At 42.7% G+C, this 17,845-nt stretch overlaps 1 protein-coding gene across 4 annotated transcripts in view; it reads left to right on the top strand.

Annotated features, from left to right (window-relative positions):
- Positions 1 to 17,318, top strand: part of LOC132883586 (histone-lysine N-methyltransferase PRDM9-like) — a 73,483-nt gene extending 56,165 nt beyond the window's left edge. For all 4 annotated transcript variants that reach the window (XM_060917375.1, XM_060917378.1, XM_060917379.1 and 1 more), the window contains one exon: positions 15,676 to 17,318. In XM_060917375.1, coding sequence (XP_060773358.1) covers positions 15,676 to 16,577 — 902 coding nt within the window. In that variant the 3' untranslated portion in view covers positions 16,578 to 17,318. The remainder of the gene's footprint in view (positions 1 to 15,675) is intronic.
- Positions 17,319 to 17,845: the final 527 nt, after the last annotated feature.

Below are 17,845 nucleotides of genomic sequence, written 5' to 3' on the forward strand. Positions count from 1 at the left end.
AAAGATTAGATATATGTTTCTGACATATCCAAAAATTGTGATGGTGTTTTGCCTTAATGTTGCAAAATGATTTTTTGAAAATGAGGTGTTTGCACACATACACAGCATTCATGGTCTATGAAGGCACTTCCAGATGCTAAGAGAACGCCTTAAATTCATTACATACAGCTTAAACTCAATAAAATGCTTCATTTGATTCATGATAAACTATATTTGAAGGTCAACTTATATGTAATCATTAGGTATAGAAACAGAAATGTGTCAAATGGAGCATGCACACTGCAGAACATAATGTGGATGCAAGTGTCTCATACCATCCCCACATCAATCAGATTCCAAGGCACTCTAGTAAATGTTCACACCTGTATTTAGAACGAGCCACTTGCAATCAGATTGACTATTTAAATGACTAGAATGAGCAGGCTCACAGTTTTCAAGATGGCATCTTTGGCTCCATGTTTTATTGGAGCTGTGTTGGGATGTGCTGAAGACTGCCACAGGTTGGATTACACCAAGAGTTATGCAGTGTAAGTCTAACTACTTTAATACTTACTTTACATTAATACTTTTCTTGCAACTTTGCTGATTGACCATCATTTTGACATGTTATGCTTCTATTGTTTCAGACCAAGACAACTGGTATCCATCACTTCTCTGTCAAAAGATGACCAAATGCTCCTGAAGCACAGGTGTAGTCTGCAGGATGATGTACCACCTGATGCAACTATATGTTTGTACCATAAGAAAATAAACCTGGATTGTTACTCTTCTCTACAAAAAAACTGCAGCAACCCATATGGCTTACATGCAAGACCTATGAAAAAAAATCTTCGCATCATCTCTCTGTCCCAAGCAGAGGCCATTGGAAAGACATCTGTAAAGGCTGGAATGAAAGTATGCATGCAGTGCAAGAAGCATATGTATAAAGTGTCAGTCAAAGTTCCATTGCAAGAGCATGTTGATCATGATCATGTTGACTATGTACAACAGGAAGACATAAAAGACCAATTGGATAAGTGCTTCACTGCTATTGGACTTTCCCCATGTAAAATCTCACGAGTCAGTCCCAGGGATAAGGAAGCGTACATTAAGAGAAAGGTTGAAGAAGTTGGCCACAAGACCAAGGAAATGCTACATTGGTGTGCTGCAGTCCCTTCAACGTCATGGGCTGCTCCTATAATGACCACATCATCTGCTGATGTGAGTGATGTTGGCTATCTTGTCACAGCTTTGAAGCAAAAGTTATCAATCACGACTGGAAAGCAGGAGCAGATCAAGTTATTAACTTTGGTACCACAAAGCTGGAGTATTGCAAAGACCATTGATGAATTTGGCGTTAGTGAGCGTCTAGTCAGACGAGCAAGAGATCTGCGCTTAGAACATGGTATTTTGCCTGTCATCACCCTCAATAGGAAGACCACTGAGTACAGACACTGTAAACAAAGTTATTGCATTTTTTCACCAGGATGATATTTCTAGACCACTGCCTGGTAAAAAAGATTTTAAGAGTGTCAAAGAAGGAGACAAGAGAGTACACAAGCAAAAAAGATTAATTGTAATGAATCTGAATGAAGCCTTCCAGCTATTCAAGCAATCAAACCCTGACCTGAAGATAGGAATCTCCAAATTTTGCTCACTCCGTCCCAAGGAGTGCATAACTGTAGGTGCTAGAGGGACACATTCTGTTTGTGTGTACCACCAGAATGTGAAGCTAATGCTTTCTGCTTTCCCAACTGAAAACCAAGCAGAGAAAATCACCCACACAGATCTCCTGAACCATCTTGTGTGTTCCACACAGAACATGGAATGCATGTTACACAGGTGTGAAGAGTGCCCAGGATCCACAAATCTAGAACACTTTTTGAATGACAAAGTAAGTGATGATGTAGACAACATTAGCTTCAAGCAGTGGGTGACAACTGACAGAACAACTCTTTTGGACTACACCATCTCAACAGAAGACTACCTGGATTTGCTCATGGAAAAAGTAAACCAACTGTCGGTTCATCACTTTATTGCAAAGCATCAAAGTCATCGTTTATGCCAACTGAAGGAAGAACTGCACTCAGATGAATGCATCATACTTCTTGACTTTGCTGAGAATTACTCTTTTATTGTTCAAGATGCCGCCCAGGGTTACCACTGGGATAACTCCCAGTGTACCCTGCATCCTTTTGTGATCTACTACACGGAGGATGACCAGCTTAAATGTTCAAGTATGTGCATAGTGAGTGATTGTCTTAAGCATGATACAGAAGCTGTGTACACTTTTCTGTGCAGTGTTATACCCGAAGTGAAGAAGTTGCTGCCCACTTTGAAGACCATTCACTATTTCAGTGATGGAGCTGCTGCTCATTATAAAAACCGCAAAAGCTTTATCAATCTGCTTTATCACTCATCAGACTTTGGTGTTTCTGCGGAATGGAACTTCTTTGGAACATCACACGGTAAGTCACCATGTGATGGAATAGGTGGCACAGTAAAGCGAGAGCCTGCAAGAGCGAGTCTGCAGGCCACTGATACAAACCACATCCTAACCCCTGAAGACCTCTTCAAATGGGCGGAAAAAAACATCCTAGGGGTGAAATTTATGTGGATAAGCAAAGAAAGTGTAAAGTCCATGGCTGACAAGCTGGAAAGCAGATTCGCAAAGGCATTCACGGTGCCAGGTACTAGAGATAATCACTGTTTCAAGCCAGTCAATGCCACAACAATTGAGGTCAGCAGAGTGTCTGGAATTGCTGGATTTTTGGTCAACTATGAGATAGAACATATTGAAGAAGAGTTTTCACATGGCCTCCAGATCAGTGACATGACACCTGGCCAATATATAACCTGTGTTTATGACCATCACTGGTGGGTTGGAAGCATCAGAGAGACATCTGAAGATCAGCAAGATGTTCAGATACAATTTATGCATCCACATGGCCCAGCAAAAAGTTTCTTCTGGCCAATGAGAGATGATTTGTGCTGGGTACCTGTGCAACACATCATCTCTAAAATAGATGCTCCTAGAACTACAACTGGACATCTATATACAATTCAGGAATGTGACATCGAAGCATCTGAAAGATTCATTAAAGAGTTCAGATAATTTACAATAGCTTTCCCTAAGTTGCCAATGCATACAGTTTTTTTTTTTTTTTTTTTTTTTTTCTTTTAAATCATGGTACAACAGATATGTAATGGTTTGTGACAAGTTTCAGTTTTCACCAATATTGGAGTTCCAATATTGCAATACCTAAAAATGGCATATAGGCTATCCTTCTAGTGTACTTTACCATGAATCAAATGAAGCATTTTATTAAGTTTAAGCTGTGCAAAATAAATTCATGGCGTGTTCTTAGCATCTGGAAGTGCCTTCATAGGCCATGAATGCTGTGTATATATGCAAACACCTCATTTTCAAAAAATCATTTTGCAACATTAAGGCAAAACACCATCACAATTTTTGGATATGTTAGAAACAAAAATCTAATCTTTCAAAAACAGCCAATTTTATGTTGGTGGGACCTATCATTTTTTTGCTATACCATGCCAAAAATGGCACCAAATTATTTTTTCCAATTTTTAAACCTTAATATCTTCTAGACCATGCTTCACAGAGGGACAGTTTTTGAATACAAAGTACACAGCATGTGTGGTAAGGTGCATGTGCAATATCAAGCCTCTATGTTTAATATTACACTTTCAACAGTCCTTCAAATATGCTGCCAGATTTGAAGAGTTGAATTTTTGAGCAAATTCAAGCTGCCAGAACGCTATGATAAACCGAAAGCACATGTGTAAAACTCCATATACTACGAGTACTTTAGCCAGATATTAGCCCTTGAAAATTTGAAAGACCTAGCTCAAATAGTTTTCTAGATACAGCAATGTGAAAGTGGCTCCCTAGAAAACTCTGCTGAAAACGTGTCTGGGGTTAGCTGCCTAAATATTTTTTTATGACAAAACTATAATGAGTTGGGAGCTGAAATTTGGGACTTTTCCTATTGGGAAGTGTGTGAACCTTGTGGAATTTTTTCAGGTAAATCTGAGATGGTCGAGCGGGAGCATTCGGACGTTTGGCGTGGAATGACCCCACTGTGTTGCATCACCTCTACTTTTAATAACACTCTAAACGTTTAGAAACTGAGGAAGCCGATTAGTGTAGTTTTGAAAGAGAAATTGTGGCAGTGGGGGCGTGACCTGGGCTGGTGTGGCGGGGAATCGGAGCATCTCCAGAGTCGGAGCTCTGCGCAAGGGAGGTGGGAGCTGTAATCCAGATCCCCGACGTGCCAGAATGTATTACATACCGGTAAGTGTTCAAGGGGATGCATATCACACTTTGGTGGATTCCAGTTGTAATTGGACCTCAATTCACCAACATCTGGTGCAAGGTGAGGCATTGGGGAGAGCACAAGCTGTGAAAGTGTTGTGTGTTCATGGGGATGTTCACAATTATCCCTTAGTGCCTGTCTGTATTCTATTCCGGGGCCACATGCATAGAGTAAAGGCGGCGGTTAGTCCTTGTCTCACCCACTTGTTGATTTTGGGCACTGATTGGCCAGGATTTAAAAAGCTGATGGAATATTTGGTCCTACACTAGTAGGTCATGGGAAGATCCCGGTGTAGTGTTGACTGGAGAAGCTGTCACAGAGCTGTCTACGTCAACACCATGTCAGAGTGAGGAGCAGCCTGCTCCTCCTCCCTCTCTTGGGGATTTCCTTGGAGATTTCCCGTTAGAGCAGTCGCGAGACGAGACTCTGTGGCATGCATTTGACCAAGTGAGAGTAATCGATGGTCAAACTCTTCAGCCAAGCGTGGCACCAGCCTTCCCTTATTTTGCTATTATTAAAGATAGATTGTACTGGGTGACGCAGGACACTCAAACTAGTGAACAAATAACCCAATTGTTAATCCCAAAGAGCTGTAGGGAACTCGTATTCCATGTGGCTCGCTTTAATCCCATGGCTGAACACTTAGGGCAAGATAAAACACTAGCCCGAATAATAGCCCGGTTCTATTGGCCAGGGATTCGTGGGGATGTCCATTGGTGGTGTGCGGCATGCCGTGAATGCCAATTAGTAAATCCTGCGGCCACTCCAAAAGCGCCGTTGCGCCCTCTTCCTCTAATCGAGACCCCGTGTGAGCGAATTGGGATGGATCTCGTTGGGCCATTAGATCGGTCAGCACGGGGATATCACTTTATTTTAGTTCTGGCGGATATCCGGAAGCAGTGCCTCTCCGCAATATCTCAGCATGCAGTATTGCGGAAGCGCTCTTCCGCTTTATCTCCTGGGTCAGGATTTCGAAAGAAATCCTGACAGACCAAGGCACTTTGTTTGTCACACACACACTGCGCAAACTGTATGGGTTATTGGGAATTAAGTTTATCTGCACCAGTGTCTGTCACCCACAAATGTATGGCTTAGTAGAGCAATTTAACCAAACACTCAAGAACATAATCTGGAAATTCGTAAGTGAAGATGCGTGTAATTGGGATAAGTGGCTCAAGCCCCTGTTATTCGCAGTACGAGAGGTCCCGCAAGCCTCCATGGAATTTTCTCCATTTGAATTATTATATGGGCGTAAGCGGTGTGGCATTCTGGACATGCTACGGGAAAATTGGGAGGAGGGACCTTCACCTAGCAAAAACGAAATCCAGTACGTTCTTGACCTGCGTGCAAAACCCCACACCCTCACGCACCTAACCCAGGAGAATTTGCGGCAGGCACAAGAACATCAAATCCGGCTGTATGACAGGGCACATGCCTTAGAGACTTCATGCCAGGAGACAAAGTGCTCGTATTAAGAAGAAGAAGAAGGAGGAAGAAGAAACCTTTATTTGTCACATGCACACTTCAAGCACAGTGAAATTCATCCTCTGCATTTAACCCATCTGAAGCAGTGAACGTGCGCGCGCGTGCACGCACACACTCGGAGCAGTGGGCAGCCACACCAGAGCGCCCAGGAGCAGTCAGGGGTCAGGTACCTTGCTCAAGGGCACCTCAGCCCAAGGCCACCCCACGTCAACCTAACTGCATGTCTTTGGATTGTGGGGGAAATCAGAGCGCCCGGAGGAAACCCACGCAGACACGGGGAGAACATGCAAACTCCACACAGAAAGGCCCTCGCCGGCCGCTGGGTTCGAACCCGGAACCTTCTTGCTGTGAGGCGACCATGCTAACCACTTACACCATCGTGCCGCCCACGTTGAGCTTCACATTAGTTGCCAAGTGGCAGGGGCCCTTTTGAGGCCACACGGCGAGTCGGGGACATTGACTATGAGGTGAGGTGAACGGATAGGGGCGGGGCATTGCAAATCTACCACCTCAGTCTTTTAAAATGCTGGAATGAGGGGGTCCCCGTGGCGTTGGCGTCGGTAGTCCCGGAGGTGAAAAAGATGACCTCTCGGACCACTCCTGTCCCTTGTGGAGACCACCTCTCACTGGCGCAACTCACAGAGGTGGCCAAGTTGCAAAAGGAATTTCCCGACGTGTTCTCGCCCCTTCCTGGTCATACCCACCTCATAGAACACCGCATTGAAACGCCCCGGGGGGTGGTAGTGCGTAGCCGCCCTTACCGCTTGCCTGAACACAAGAAAAAGGTGGTTTGGGACGAACTCAAGGCCATGCTCGAAATGGGCATAATTGAGGAGTCCCACAGTGACTGAAGCAGCCCAGTGGTCCTGGTTCCCAAGACCGATGGGTCGGTCCGATTCTGTGTGGACTACAGAAAGGTCAACATGGTGGCTAAATTTGATGCATACCCAATGCCTCGTATTGATGAGTTGCTTGATCAGTTAGGCGCTGCTCGCTTTTATTCAACACTGGATCTAACAAAGGGATATTGGCAGATCCCCTTGACTCTTCTATCCTGAGAGAAAACGGCCTTTTCCACACCGTTTTGGTTTACACCAATTTGTCACGCTCCCTTTTGGGTTGCTTGGAGCGCCCGCTATGTTCCAGCGGCTTATGGACAGGGTCCTCCGCTCTCATGCTGTCTACGCGGCCGCCTATCTGGACGATATAATAATCTACAGCCATGATTGGCCGTGGCACTTGGAACACCTGAGGGCCATTATAAAGTCGCTGAGGCGCGCGGGCCTCGCAGCTAACCCAAGAAAGTGTGCGATTGGGTGGGTGGAAGTACAGTATCTGGGGTTCCACTTGGGTCATGGGCAGGTGCGTCCCCAAATTAACAAGACTGCAGCGATTGCGGCCTGCCTGAGGCCCAAGACCAAAAAGGAGGTGAGACGGTTCCTGGGGCTGGCTGGCTGGCTATTATCGTAGGTTTATACCTAATTATTCGGACGTCACCAGCCCACTAACCGATCTCACTAAAAAGGGGGCTCCAGATCCGGTCCAGTGGACAGAGCAGTGCCAACAGGCCTTCTCTGAGGTAAAAGCTGCACTGTATGGGGGGCCACTTTTACACTCCCCTGATTTTCTGTCTCCCTTTTTATTTTGCAGACTGATGCATCGGGCTGGGGGCCGTTTTGTCCCAGGAGGTGGAGGGCGAGGAGCGCCCCGTGCTGTACATCAGCCGGAAACTGTCGATGCGTGAAAGCAAGTACAGCACAATTGAGAAGGAGTGTCTTGCCATCAAGTGGGCGGTCCTCGCCCTCCGATACTACCTGCTGGGACGCCCTTTCACTCTCTTCGGACCACACACCCCTCCAGTGGCTCCACCGCATGAAGGATGCCAATGCGCGGATCACCCGTTGGTATCTCGCCCTGCAACCATTTAAGTTTGAGGTGATCCACAGGCCGGGGGCACAGATGGTGGTGGTGGTGGACTTCCTGTCCCGTCAGGGGGAGAGTCAGCTTCAGGCCAGACAGCTCCCCGGGCGGTGGGGGTATGTGACAGCAGGGGCGTGGCCAAGCAGCAGTCTGTGAATGGGGGGGTCGGGAAAGGTAAGTGGCTAAGTCATTCCACTTGCTGTCAATTAGTGTTTGTTTGTTTGTTTGTTTGTTTGTTTGTTAGTTACAGGGATGGAGCATAAAAGGGGGGAGAGAGCAGAGAAAAGGGGCTCCCTCCCGACCACAACGCGTGAGTGAGAGCTGAAAAGCTGAAATCAGTGAAATAAAGCGTTTGTATGTGACCAACTCTCGCCTGCTGTGCTTCTGTGCATGTTCCCACATCAGGAACTGCTACAGAAATGTTGTCCCATTCTTGCCTGATATACAGTTTCAGTTACTCAACAGTTCGGGGTCTCCTTTGTTGTATTTTGTGCTTCATAATGTGCCAACTGTTTTAAATGGAAGACAGATCTAGACTGCAGGCAGGCCAGTTTAGCACCTTTTAGACTCTTACTATGGAGCCATACAGTTTTAATTAGTTTGACATTGTCTTGCTGAAAGAAGGAAGGCCTTCCCTGAAAAAGATTTTGTCTGGATGGCAGCATATTGCTCTGAAACATGTGTGTGTGTGTGTATCATTCAGCATTAATGATTCCTTCCCAGATGTACAAGTTACCCATGTCATGTGCACTAATGCACCCTCATACCATCACAGATACTACCTTTTAAACTGTGCACTGATGACAAGCTGGATGGACCCTCTCCTCTTTAGCCTGGAGGATGTGGTGTCCATGATTTCTAAAAAGAATTTCTACTTTTGATTAGTTGGACCTCAGGACAATTTTCCACTTCGCCTCAATTCATTGTAAAAGAGCTCTGGCCCAGGGCAAGTGGCAGCGTTTCTGGATATTGTTTATATCAGAATCACTTTATTAATCCCTGGAGGGAAATTCAAATTTGTTACCAAACTCCTACAGTAAATCGGAGAAGTAAACATGTCTTAAAATAGAAGATTAAATCATCTGAAAAATGAATAAATAAAATAAATTTAAATAAGTTCAATAACTTAAGTAAAAGCAAAATGAAGTGATTTTATATACATTGTTTCCTATATACATATATTGCACCTGAGTTAAGGATACAGTATACATGGTGAGACAGTGTACCACAGTTATACAGTAGCATTGTGCAGCTTGACTGCAACAGGTAGGAATGATTTCTTGTGTCTCTCAGTTGTGCAGCGTGGAAGAATCTGCCGTTTACTGAACGTGGTCCTGTGGCTGATCAGCTCCTCGTGTAGAGGGTGGGTGGGTTTTAACTTGCATTTCTGGATGCAGTAATGAATGGTTTTCACAGGCGATGGTTTTCTGAGCCCATACAGTGATTTCCACTATAGACACGTGTCTGCTTTTAATGCAGTGTCGCCTGAGGGCCTGAAGATCACAGGTATCCAATGTCAGTTTTCAGCCTCGTCTCTTGCATACAGAGATTTCTCCAGATTCTCTGAATCTTTTAATATGTACCACAGGTGATGTAATCCTCAAATTTTTTGCAATTTTACATTTAAGGAATGGTTTTCTTAACTTGTTGCACTGTTTGCCCACACAGTCTTTCACAAAGTGGTGAACCCCTCCCCATGTTTACTTTTGAGACTCCGCCTCTCTGGGATGCTCTTTTTATACCCAGTCATGTTAAGCTGGGCATACACTGTGCGATTTTTGGCCCGATTTTGACACGATTTTCACTCGTGCGACTATTTTGGAGATCGGGCCGAGTTTTGGCTCAATCGTGCGTCTCGGATCGTGTAGTATACATGGGGTAACGACAAGCGATTAACACCTCATGACCTCCTCCCGATCGATCGGATGAAAATCAAACCTGTTTGAAATCCTGGTCGCCCATCGTGAGGCTATCGCACTGTTGAAGCAGTGTCACGAGCCGATTTACCTCAACCTGTCACACTACACATGCGCGAACACGGATACGGAAGAGAAAACAAACACTGAGCAGCACTTCCGGTCTCCTCCTCCTCTTCTTTTTCACGTTGCAGTTCCGGATACAAGAATCCGACGAGTCGTGTATGGAAGTACAGTGTGAGCAGTCAGATCACATCCGAGCATCGGATCGTATAGTGTGAGAACAGGAATCGTAAGCTGCGTGCTGTTTACCCCTGCGATTCACTCGTACAGTGTGAGCAGCAGCTGAATACCGCGATTGAAAAAATCGCAGTGTATGCCTAGCTTTACTGACTTGTTGCCAATTAACCAAATTAGGTAGGTTTTTTTTTTTTTATATAAACAATTACAATTTTTTTCAGTCTCTTGTTGCCCTTGTCCCAACTTTTCTGAAATGTGTTGCTGACGTCAAATTCAAAATTAGCATTTTTTTTTTTGAAAACAACTTCTCATTTTTAACATTTGATACGTTGACTTTGTACTATTTTCAACGAAACAGGGTTGCCATGATTCACAAATCTTCACATTCTGTTTTTATTTATATTTTACACAGTTATCCCAACTTTTTCGGAATTGGGGCGATGCGTTATAGAAGGCTTTAAGAAGGTTAACACAACTGATGTCTCATTAAACGTTTCTGTATTTCAACCTACTATTGAGCCTGTATTTAAAGGATATGGGACATGGATTTTTTTCTGGGCATAATTATGTATAAAGGACATAAGAAATGCCATCTAAATCACTGCAGGGCGTCAAAAATGTGAAAATCATCACATTATTCAAGTTCTTTTATACATCAGCATAAAACAAGGATTCGTTAATGAGCTAGGTGGTCACGTGACCCGTGACGTAACAAAAACTTTCCAAGGAGCCAGCGCTTGGGAATCTAATGTAAACAGGTTACCGAAATGGACACCAGACAGTGATGTTCCCGATGTTTCACAGAGATGTGAAGTTAGACCCTATCAATTCGAACCGATAGCTGGAAATTCACATGAACATGGATCTTGTCTTTACTCTGACGGGTCAGATGATTCTGAGAGTGAGAGTTCATTCAGCCCCCTGAAACTGAAAGCGGTCGGCTGGATAACACTTCCTGGTAAGTTAAAAACAATTCTGCTCAAAGGCTAATGATCTGTTGAAAGAAGTATTATTTTTGTATCATACATTGAAAGTTCATCATGGATCTAGCTAAAGTCCGTTGCAAGCTAGTTTTTTTTTTTTTGCTGATATTTTTCGAGATTGATTGAGATACAATGCTTCCAGAGTCCGAGATGAAAACATTAAAAATGGCGAAACGAGTCAGAATTATGATAATCAATAATTGATACACCCAAAATTATAATACTAATCCTTACCTCGGCTTTCAGTCGCTTAGTGAATGCACCTCGTGGTGGCCGTAGCACTTCGGGTTTCACTCCGCCGTCTTGTTCCTGAATTGGGATGTTGGGAACGGCTCCATCTTTAAGTAGCCTCTTAAATTTGGCTTGGCAGTTAATATCGCTCAGTACCTGAGTATTAATGTTGAAAGAATCCTCAGTGAAATGGTCCGAACACAGTTTGTGGGAAACAGTAGGTGCAAAGTTTTTTCAACAGGTGTTCTGTAAAGTTATCCTACCTCTTGGATTTGTCCTACTAAGCCTACTGCGCATTAGTGATGGGAATTTCAGCTCTTTTGGCTCTTCTTACTATAAGGAGCGATTTTATTTTTGATTTAATTGCTGCAATTAACTAGTTAATTAATTACATTATTATTTATATTTTATCAATAGGATGTTTTCCATTTTGTTTGTTTTTGTAGCCATTGTAAAGCTTTGTAAAGTATAGCAGTGTAACAATGTTCTAGCTATAGAAATAAAACTTACTTACCAATTAATAAATTATTTTCTCACAAACATAATGCAAAACTGTTATATTACCAATATAAAATACACAGAAGACATCAACTGTTTATCCTTTATGGCTTTATTTCACACTCGACCTTGAACAAAATACCACAAAATAAATTATGAAGTATAAATCAGGCCTAAGAAACTATGAAGCAAAGTTGGAAATTATTTTAACAAACACAGAACAATGTGCAACAAAATATTTTATTAAATAAAATATTAGACTCCTCTCCCCTGCGCTCCACAGCTTTAAGCATTACACCAATTTTCGTATTTTCGCAGCTGTGAATGACATCAACCCCCCCAAACAAAAAAAGTAGGCGTACACCATGCTACTTTTTTTCTTTTGAATGGTAATAGACAACACAAAGACGCAATCGGACAGCAACTTTTTTGTGAAAGTCTCTCTCTCTCTCTCTCTCTCTCTGAGGCACCTAAGGACAAAAAACTAATTCGGCTCCCACCGAAGAGCCGGCTCCTGTCGTTCGCTTCAAAGAGCCGGCTCTTTGAACCAGATCGTTCGCAACCGACACATCACTACTGCGCATGCGCAGGTGAGCCCACACTTTCCTCAGCTTCAGGTCCTTGGGGAATGCAAAAAAACTTACTCCAGGGCATTTCCCATTGGAATTATTGCAACCATAAGCAGCACAATACACCATGATGTTCAATGTACGTTAAAGACTATAAAAACAATTTTCTTGTCATCCACTTCTCCATTCATCTACCCGCTTGTGCTGTGCCCGAAAGTTTTTGTGACGTATGATCACGTGACAGCGGCTCTTCCGGTTGTAGAAAATGCATATCGGAAGTCGAGCAGAAATGCCATATAATCATCACGAATATAACGATTTTGCTGAATTTAATAGATGATTTTGTATTTGTTGATGCAATTAATTCATATTTTTAATGGAAAGAAACTGATATAGCGTGCATTTATGTTTCATGTCCCATATCCTTTAAATCTTTTGTTTCTTTCAGTGATTTCTTATTAGATAATGATGAGGTAAAGCATCCTGTTAAGATTTTGAGATGCTGGTTATGCCTGGTGTCCTTTGTTTTTAGGACATGTGCTCCCCTTTTCTGAAGTTACTAATGCATCCAGTGATGTATTAATTCAGATCATTGAACTGGCTGTAATTCGGGTTTTGGGTTTGGTACGGTACCTAGTATGGTAGGACTGGTCTAGTTCAGTACTAATGAAAGCAATAAATGCATTCATACATATTGATGAAATTAATAAACATCAAAAGTTGTACTGTTTATACACTGCATTAAATGAGTGAAAACAGTGACTTCCTGTTTGTCTGTCTGTGGGTGACTGGTGTAGAAAGGATTTATTAGTCAACTAATTTTACAAACATCTGATTTAAGGTGATTTTCTACAGCCTTGTTATTCTTTCATTCATTAAGGAGCAAACTGTTAAGTAGGCTAAGGCTATGTCTACACTAATACATTTTAGTTTTAATACAGTGTTTTAAAACAGTCTCTGTCCAGATGAGCATTTTAGCTCTGTATCAGAAATGATTTCCATCCACAGCAACACGCCTGAAAATGCTCATTACACGACCATTCACATACACTAAGCATGCGCATGCCAGTATAAACAGGTGATCCCTTGTTTTCTTCTGGGAAAGGAGCACATGATAGGAATGTGGTGATTCAGGGAAGGATACATCATGACTACTGAGACCTGATCAGGAAGTGAACGAGTGTCGTTTTGTCTTCATTTCCAAATGTCTTTGTTTTCACTGGTCTACACTAAAACGCTACTCTGGAGTTTTCAAACTAAAACGGGGCCAGCAGCATTTCCAAAATCTGTTTTTGGGGCTTGAAAACTCTGGAGTGGTGTGGATACTAAGCATAAACATAGCAAAAGTGATGCATTTTAAAACTAATATATTAATGTAGCTGTAGCCTAAGAAGACAATAGCACACTTGGAGCTATCATTTCAGTGGCTGGCTGCCAACTATTCATCCTATCCCAGCTGACTATGGGTGAGAGGCAGGGTACACCCTGGACAAGTCGCCAAGTCATTGCAGGGCTGACACAGACAAACGGCCATTCTCACACACACCTATGGTCAATTTAGAGCCACCAGTTAGCCTAAACTGCATGTCTTTTGGACTGTGGGGGAAACTGGAGCACCCGGAGGAAATCTGCACAGACACTGGGAGACCATGCAAACTCCACACAGAAAGGCCCTTGTTGGCCGCTAGGCTCGAACCCAGGACCTTCTTGCTGTGAGGCGACAGTGCTAACCACTACACCACCATGGCTGCCAACTAGCCCCGTGTAACTTTAGGTCGGCTAAACTTTTACAAGCGGGCTAGTCTGTTAGCTAGGTTCAGGACAGGAAATATTGTGAATAAGCTAACCATGGACAAAGTTTGGTAACTATCATTTAGTCAATTTTATTTTCAATTTATGTGATCATGTGCACCTTCCATTCCTGGAATTCTTTGTACAAATTGGGATGTACATGCATCAGATGCTTTATCAGGTTCAATGTTTTTGCCTCCTGCTGCCACGCATGATCTGAATTACCGTTTTGCACAAAGATGTAGAAGGAGACTCCACCTCTCCACCATCACTTGTCCTAAAAGCAAAATTTTGTCATCTTGCTCAGAGAGCCTTGTTTCTCCACGCAAGTTTAGCCAACCTAATGTTACATGGGGCTAACTCTCCAGAGTGTCAGTCTACTTTTGACTGTGAAATTCCTACTAACTAGTCCTCCAGTTCTTTCTGTTGCAGATCTGAGCAAGCCATTCAATCTCGAAGTAGATGCCAGTGGTACAGATGCTAGTTCTGTGCTCATACAGGAAGATGACTATGGGGTATGCCACCTTGTTTGCTACTTCTCTAAGAAGTTCCTGGAACATCAATTTAAATACAGCACCATCGAGAAGCCCTTGCTCTGTTGATGGCCTTACATTTCAAAGTGTACCTAAGTGATGGTCCTGATCCAGTCCATGTCCACATGGACCACAAAACATCAGTGCTTCTGTATAAAATGTGTAACACTAACCTGAGGCTGAAATGCTGGTCTCTGTTTGTCCAGGGGTTCAATCTGGTCATCACCCATCAGAAACTTTATATTGAACATCGTTGCTGACATTTCTGTCTTGTTGGATTGGATACTCGTGTTTTATTTGCCGTGAACCAGTATGGGAGGTGTGTGGGTCGCGCACATATGGGTGGTGGTGGGTGTTATAACCCTCAATGTGCGGGTAACATTTTTTAGTCTGTGCAGGTTGATCCATTCCGGATTCCAGTCTGGGCCTTCCTGTTCTGCCTCTGCTGCTACTCTCAGCTGTGTGTTGCCACCACAAAATGACATCATTAGGCCACTGTGTTTAGCTGCATTGAATACCAGTGCCAACAGCTTTGACTGGTCATTACTCATCTTGCTGTGTTCGTGTGTGTGTTTTTAAGTCTGTCCCTGTGTTTTATGGTATTGTTTCTGCTTTTGATTATATTGCCTTAGTCTTTAAATAGTCAGTTTGTATACTCGCTGGTAGTTGGGGTATGACTGCCATTTTTGTTGGGTGTGGGTTTTGATCTCTGTTTTTTGCTAAAGGAGTTTATGGAAGATACTTATTTGTTCTTTTCTTTTGTGGGTAAGTTGGTCCCTTTTTTAAAAACTGTGGTTTGTTTGTTTTTTGTTTTGGCCTTAGTCTACCCTCAAGTTGACCCTGGTGTTCTTTGTGTGTACATCAACTCACTAAATGTGTATACCACTTTTGAGCTGCTTCTGTGTCTCTTATTCCTGGTTAACTCTACTCATCATCTCCAACTTGAACATAACCCCGTGCCATTTAATTACTCCTTGTGGCCCAACCCTAGACTGTATCGTTAATTTCAAGCCGTATGTTACAGCCATTCCCACAAACTTATTCTCAGTTTTTGCTTTCTTGAATTACAGATTAGTAAATCTTCATTCATGCAGAACCTCAATTGTTTTTACTTAACCTCAAATACCCCTTTAAGTTATAATGATGTTGCATTTCATTTTCTTATGTTTTTTATTCTTTCACTTCTCCAGAAGTAAACAACGGTCTGCTGCAAGCTTTTTCCTGCTCCACATGTCCTCTTTCCTATGCATCTCAAATTTACCTCAACAGACACATCCAGAGATGCCACTATAAAGAGTATGAGAGACTGCAGGAATCAGGTGAGCTTCAGATCCTCTCCAAAGGCTCCAGTAGTCAGCCAAAATCATCAGATACTCTCAGTTTTGACACTTCTCACAATGATGTGCAGAAGGAAATTCACCACCGCTCAAACTGTAAAAAGAGTTTTGGTCATGGGAATGTCCTCAAAACACACCAGTGTAGTCATATAGGAGGAAATCCACATCACTGCTCACAGTGTGGAAAGAGTTTTACTCGACAGAGTGCTCTCCAACGACACCAGCGTGTTCACACAGGAGAGAAACCGTATCACTGCTCCCAGTGTGGAAAGAGTTTTACTCATCAGAGTCATCTCCAAACACACCAGCGCATTCACACAGGAGAGAAGCCGTATCACTGCTCACAGTGTGGAAAGCGTTTTACTCAACAGAGTCATCTCCAAATACACCAGCGCATTCACACAGGAGAGAAGCCATATATTTGCTCACAGTGTGGAAAGAGTTTTACTCAACAGAGTCATCTCCAAATCCACCAGCGCATTCACACAGGAGAGAAGCCATATCGCTGCTCACAGTGTGGGAAGAGTTTTACTGATCAGTGTGCACTTCAACGACACCAGCGCATTCACACAGGAGAAAAGCCGTATCGCTGCTCACAGTGTGGGAAGAGTTTTACTCGACAGACTACTCTCCAAATACACCAGCGCATTCACACAGGAGAAAAACCGTATCACTGCTCACAGTGTGGGAAGAGTTTTTCTCGACAGATTCATTTCCAAAAACACCAGCGCATTCACACAGGAGAGAAACTGTAGTAGCTTCCATAGTGTGGAAAGGCATTTTATTCTGCTACATTTAAAACCCACAACTGCACTAACCTGAGACCATGTAGGATTTTAAAGTTGTCAAATATTTATTACTGTTTTGCTTGAAAATGATCTGTATTTATATTTTATTTTGACTTTCTGTGGAAGGCAAAAGACTTTAGTCTTTTATAGTAATATTTGAAGAGAGTCAATTAATGTTTTCTTTTAAACATAAGCAGTCATGACACTTTATCACCACAAGTCATCATGTACTCACGACAGTGTAGTACTGCAGCAGTAGATTAAAACAGAGCCACCGGGATACCAGAAATTTTAAGGGTCAATAAACTCTTCACGTATGAATAAAGTGGAAACAGTACCAACATTTCATCACAAGCCTTTTTGCACATGGTCTACTGATGTATTATTTTCTGTTTTCCCATGATTATTAGACATGATTTAATCATTAAGATCAATTCCATTTAGTGTGATTTATGTAAAGGTCTTAGTTTACTCATACTTTGCTCACTCAAAGCACATTTATCCGTTCATTGGGTCATGATTTTTTTTTCCCTTACTCAGGTTTTGCTTTATCTTAGACTTGAGTATTATCTATTTGGTCTAATGTGTCTCTTGTATGTACACATCAACATAGCTTCAGTATACAGGTTGGCTTTGTTCAGATGTTTAGATTCAGACTGTTGCCCAGGTTGTCCTTGTGCACACAATAAACCATCTCTTGTCAGTGTTTCTCTGAAGTTTACTTGTGGGTTTTGTTTTTTTTTGGGGGGGGTGCGCGCTGCTGGTGAGGATGGTCACCTGCAGGACCCTTCCCCGCAGCTACTCTTACAGAGCTTTTGGACCTGAACAAACAGTTAAAGGAGTCATATTTAAGTCTTCACATTTTTTTTTTTAGAACAATAATTAGAAAAATTTTTACAATAGAACTTTTTTTTTTTAAACCCAAGTTGGATCAAAGCCACAGATCCTGTGCTGAGGGGTGACAACAAAGTACGGCACAAATCCTCAAAAGAGCTCAAGTTTTTCAGATACCCCTACCAGAGGTCTATCTGCTGTATTCAAGTCTCCCTGGCAAAAGAAATCTTGATCTCTGTTAAATTACTGGATTAAATAAAGGTTGTATATAAATGAGGGAATATCTTGGAGGATAGTTCATCCCTCCAATAGTTCCACAGACTTGGCAAGGAGCACTGAAGATATTCTGGAGACTCATGGTGGCCTCACAACTAAGACACTTCATTTTGGTTTAAATTTGT

This window comes from Neoarius graeffei, chromosome 3 (assembly GCF_027579695.1).
Source record: "Neoarius graeffei isolate fNeoGra1 chromosome 3, fNeoGra1.pri, whole genome shotgun sequence".
In the NCBI taxonomy this organism is placed as follows: Eukaryota; Metazoa; Chordata; class Actinopteri; order Siluriformes; family Ariidae; genus Neoarius; species Neoarius graeffei.